Genomic DNA, 5649 nt, shown 5'->3' with positions numbered 1-5649 from the left:
ATCATTAAATGCTGTAAAAAGTATTGGGTTGTCCGGAAAGTGCCGATTTATAGTAGCTTAAATTTCGACTTATTTTAAAACATGGTGGAGTCCATAAAATAGGATTTGACTACATCTCCATTTAGAGCACAGTTTAAGATATCTTTTCGTGGAAGAAGGTTTATGTTCCTATAACACGTGTTAATTCTGTAACCCTTTAAAGTGGAAAATAAGAAAGTTCATTTTCGTGACTTCATCCTTTTCTTTTTCTGTAAAGGGAAAAATGCTTCACAAGCAACCAAAGAAAAATGCGCATTTTACGGCGATGTTTCTTTATCCGAAAGAACTGTACGGAAGTGGTTCGCAATGTTCCGAGCTGGAGGTTGTAGCCTTACTGATAAAGAGCGATCAGGCAGACCTTCCACTGCATATAAGTTCATTTTCGGCACTTGATGCTTTTGGAACTAGACAAAAATTGCTGCAGCTCGGCTGGGATGTGTTACCCCACCCTCCATATTCACCAGGTATTGCTCCTTCGGATTTCCACTTATTCAGGTCCCTGCAGAATAGTCTTAATGGTAAAAATTTCTATTCCTTGGATGACGTAAAAAGATACCTTGATGAATTATTTGCCATGAAACCACCTCAATTCTGGGAAGAGGGTATTTTCAAGTTAAAGAAAAGATGGAGACGCATTGTGCAACAAAATGGTTCATATTTGGTTGGGCAAGTATTTATTAGCCTTTTTCTTTCCTTTAAAAATCGGCACGAACTTTCCGGACAACCCAATACTTATCAATTATCTCCCTTTACTTTGTACGTTCAAATAGAACGAATGTCAACTCTACAGTTCTTTCTTCCGGGACTGAGAAACTAAACTACCAAAGAAACACAGTAATCGATAACCATGCAGTGCATCCTAAATGCGAAATAAATTATAGCATAAAACAGCATTATACAAAGGATGCTTTTACACGTTTAACACTCAAGGGGGAAGATATAAACATTCTATAATCCCTTTTATCACTCATAACCATATGAGGCCTTTAAAATACTTATAGACAACCAATATATTAAGGAAATATCAAGTGACGTCAACAGCGGTAACATATAACGATATAGAAAATTTATTTGCCAGGAACTAATTCTCACCTGTTCTGTTTAACTTTTTCATGAAAATGGTAGCTTTATACTTATGTTCAAAATAGGAATGAAGGCTGTATTACTATGTGAATTGCACGTATTTTCTTTGCCGAAAAAGGAGTGAACGCATGAAAATTATATGAAGTAACATAAAGAGGTATCTTAATATTTATTGAACAAGGAATGAAACAGCCATCGATTATTTTTGCATACCTGAATGAAACATGAAGAATACAGGTTCCAGGTACTCTATATTTGTGTGGGGGGAGGTGATAATAAGTTTGCTTCCCTCAGCCACACGGTCCTGGGATCAGTCTCACTGCGAGGCACCTTGGGAAAATGTCTTCTACTATCGCCTTGTGCAGACCAAAAGATGTCCTGATTTCTTCGACTTGAAACATTCTAGACGGTACTCCAACATGGCCATAGCCAAATAGCTGGAGCAAGTAAAAGAATAAAGAGATATCTACGTCTATGTATATGTATGTATATATATACATATATATATATATGTATATATATATATATATATATATATATATAATATATATATATTTATATATATACAGATATATATATATATACACACACACATATATATACATATATACGACGGGCTTCTTTCAGTTTCCGTCTACCAAATCCACTCACAAGGCTTGGTCGGCCCGAGGCTATAGTAGAAAACACATGCCCAAGGTGCCACGCAGTGGGACTGAACCCGGAACCATGTGGTTGGTAAGCCACTCCTGTGCCTATGTATATGAATATATATATTATATATATATATATATATATATATATATATATATACGTATATGTTTGAGTGTCTGTATTTGTCCCCCACCTACCATCTCTTTGCAACCGATGTTGGTGTGTTTAGCGGTTCGGCAAAAGAGACCGTTACAAAGAATAACTCCTGGGGTCGATTTCTTCGACTAAAAGCGGTGCTCCAGCATGGCTGCAGTCAAATGATTGAAACAAGTGCAACAAAAAGATATATTATTATATATATATATATATATATATATATATTTACCTCAGTGTTCGCGGGATTGCTGAAAAATAGTCCTGTCAAGAGACCAGTCCTTTTCGATATGTCGAGTAATGAATACGGTTCACATTATGAATTGAAAATAATGCGTTTCCTTTGTGAGTATGCATGCATACTTAATGAAAATTCACTAAGAGTCCAGGAGTCATTGGCCGCGCGGATATATAGCTGGTGAAGCTAGATGTATGTTTGCTTGTGTATGGTATTTTGTACTCTATTTGTAGTTCACAATATTGCTTTGAGAGTGCTCGTTTCTCTCTATATTTTCTTATAGCTAAGTTGTCAAATAATACTGAATGTGAGTGAATTTGCTTGCATGATATATGCGGTTAGGTGTTTTGGCCACTTTCTGGGCTTGCCTGTGTATATCTGTTAATGTGTAGAGTGTGTATCTCTATGGTATTAATCCTCGTAAGATTTCCTGATCGTCTGTGAAAGAATTATATTAAATGCCACGTTAACAGGTAATTGTGTGTGTTTACACGTGAAACTGCATAAATTTAAGAAGAGAAATATTCACAAGTTGTTTTTTACGCGGATAAATTCACCATATCCAATTCGAAAATACAACATAGACTCGATGAAATAAACTCCAATAAACTTAAAATTTGGGCACATCTTTCATTCCAATATATTCTTTTCCATGTATTCCTTTCACACACACAGATACACACACACATGTATTTATGTATTCATGTATGTGTTTATGTATGTATTATGTATGTATGTATTATGTATGTATGTACGTATGTATGTACGTATGTATGTATGTATGTATGTATGTATGTATGTATGTATGTATGTATGTATGTATGTATGTATAGAGCAGATAGATATATACATACATACCCAAAAGTGTGTGGGTGTGTATGTGTATATATATATGGGTGAGTATGTATGTGTTCGTGTCTGTTTGTGTGACTATGTGTGTGTGTTCGTGCGTGTATGTACATACCTATGGATATAGGTATGTATATTGCTTATGGACACAGATTATTTCCTCAGAGCTTAATACCTACCAATATTAATATAAATTTGGCAAAGTTCCTGCGCGGTCCAGTCTGGAGCGGTAGATAAAGGAATCAGACTAAAATACCCGAGGAACTAGACACAAGCCCATAATATTGTAAACAATTTTTTATAAATTCTCTCCATCACAGAAATCTGTCAAATGAAACAGCATTAATTCCAAGAATTCGGAATCATCATCCTCAGTGTGAACAAACATCAATTTTGGCATCATCTCATCGTCGGCACCATCATCATCATCATCATCATCATCATCATCATCATCATCATCATCGTTGTCGTCGTGTCGTCGTCGTTGTCATCATTATCATCACCATTATCATTATTGTCATCAGTATCAGCATCCTCAACTTTCACATGATCAACGACGGCGTCATTGGTGTCATCGTTATCGTCGTCGTCGTCGCGTTTATCATCATCGTCATCTTCTGTTTTCTCATCTTGTCCTCGTCCATGCCGATGCCGTCATAGCCGTCGTCGTCATTGCCGTTGCCGTCATTGACGTCGTCGTCATTGCCATTGCCGTCATTGACGTTGTCGTCATTGCCGTTGCCGTCATTGCTGTCGTCGTCATTGGCGTTGCCGTCATTGCCATCGTCGTCATTGCCGTTGCCGTCATTGCCGTCGTCGTCATTGCCGTTGCCGTCATTGCCGTCGTCGTCATTGCCGTTGCCGTCATTGCCGTCGTCGTCATTGCCGTAGATGTCATTGACGTCGTCGTCATTGCCGTTGCCGTCATTGACGTTGTCGTCATTGCCGTTGCCGTCATTGCTGTCATCGTCATTGCCGTTGCCGTCATTGCTGTCGTCGTCATTACCGTTGCCGTCATTGATGTCGTCGTCATTGCCGTTGCCGTCATTGACGTCGTCGTCATTGCCATTGCCGTCATTGACGTTGTCGTCATTGCCGTTGCCGTCATTGCTGTCGTCGTCATTGCCGTTGCCGTCATTGCCGTCGTCGTCATTGCCGTTGCCGTCATTGCCATCGTCGTCATTGCCGTTGCCGTCATTGCCGTCGTCGTCATTGCCGTTGCCGTCATTGACGTCGTCGTCATTGCCGTTGCCGTCATTGACGTTGTCGTCATTGCCGTTGCCGTCATTGCTGTCATCGTCATTGCCGGTGCCGTCATTGCTGTCGTCGTTATTACCGTTGCCGTCATTGATGTCGTCGTCATTGCCGTTGCCGTCATTGACGTCGTCGTCATTGCCGTTGCCGTCATTGACGTCGTCGTCATTGCCATTGACGTTGTCGTCATTGCCGTTGCCGTCATTGCTGTCGTCGTCATTGCCGTTGCCGTCATTGCCGTCGTCGTCATTGCCGTTGCCGTCATTGCCATCGTCGTCATTGCCGTTGCCGTCATTGCCGTCGTCGTCATTGCCGTTGCCGTCATTGACGTCGTCGTCATTGCCGTTGCCGTCATTGACGTTGTCGTCATTGCCGTTGCCGTCATTGCTATCATCGTCATTGCCGTTGCCGTCATTGCTGTCGTCGTTATTACCGTTGCCGTCATTGATGTCGTCGTCATTGCCGTTGCCGTCATTGACGTCGTCGTCATTGCCGTTGCCGTCATTGACGTCGTCGTCATTGCCGTTGCCGTCATTGACGTCGTCATTACCGTTGCCGTCATTGACGTCGTCGTCATTGCCGTTGCCGTCATTGACGTCGTCATTGCCGTTGCTGTCATTGCCGTCGTCGTCATTGCCGTTGCCGTCATTGACGTCGTCGTTCTTGCCGTTGCCGTCATTGCCGTCGTCTTCATTGCCGTTGCCGTCGTTGACGTCGTCGTCATTGCCGTTGCCGTCATTGACGTCGACGTCATTGCCGTCGTCGTCATTGCTGTCGTCGTCATTACCGTTGCCGTCATTGACGTCGTCGTCATTGCCGTTGCCGTCATTGACGTCGTCGTCATTGCCGTTGCTGTCATTGACGTCGTCATTACCGTTGCCGTCATTGACGTCGTCGTCATTGCCGTTACCGTCATTGCTGTCGTCGTAATTGCCGTCGTCGTCATCACTGCCGTCGCCGTAATTGCCGTCTGCCGTCGTCGTTATTGCCGTCATCGTCATTGCCGTCGTCGTCATTGTCGTCTTCCGTCGTCGTCATTGAAGTCACCGTCATTGCCGTCGTCGTCATTGCCGTCGCCGTCATTGCCGTTGCTGCCGTTGTCGGCGTCGTCGTAAGTCTGGTCTCTATAATTAGAAACCGTTTCTAAGAAACTTATTTTGATTATCTTTATATTAAATTATATCAAATCCTAATAATATTCGAAATGAAATTGCAGACAGACAGAGTAGGAATACTGCAAACGTGTTTCAGAATATGTTATCTATCATAGTTAAATATTATGAACTATTAACGATTATAACACGCACATACATACGTGTACAGACACACACATACACAAACTTAAAGGAAGACTTATACGAGCTGGGGAGGGTGCGTGTTAT

At 41.7% G+C, this 5649-nt stretch overlaps 1 protein-coding gene across 1 annotated transcript; it reads right to left on the bottom strand.

The window, feature by feature from the left end:
* Positions 1–2567: 2567 nt before the first annotated feature.
* LOC115213996 (uncharacterized protein DDB_G0290685-like) lies at positions 2568–5262 on the bottom strand. Its single transcript, XM_029783006.1, has 2 exons — positions 3660–5262; positions 2568–2602 (listed from the first exon to the last, which is right to left on the bottom strand). The coding sequence occupies exons 1-2, from the start codon at positions 5260–5262 to the stop codon at positions 2568–2570; spliced, it is 1638 nt and encodes a 545-aa protein (XP_029638866.1).
* Positions 5263–5649: the final 387 nt, after the last annotated feature.

Source organism: Octopus sinensis, linkage group LG7 (genome assembly GCF_006345805.1).
Source record: "Octopus sinensis linkage group LG7, ASM634580v1, whole genome shotgun sequence".
Taxonomy (NCBI): Eukaryota; Metazoa; Mollusca; class Cephalopoda; order Octopoda; family Octopodidae; genus Octopus; species Octopus sinensis.
Note: the sequence above shows the minus strand (reverse complement) of the source record. Positions and strands in the feature narration are given on the sequence as shown.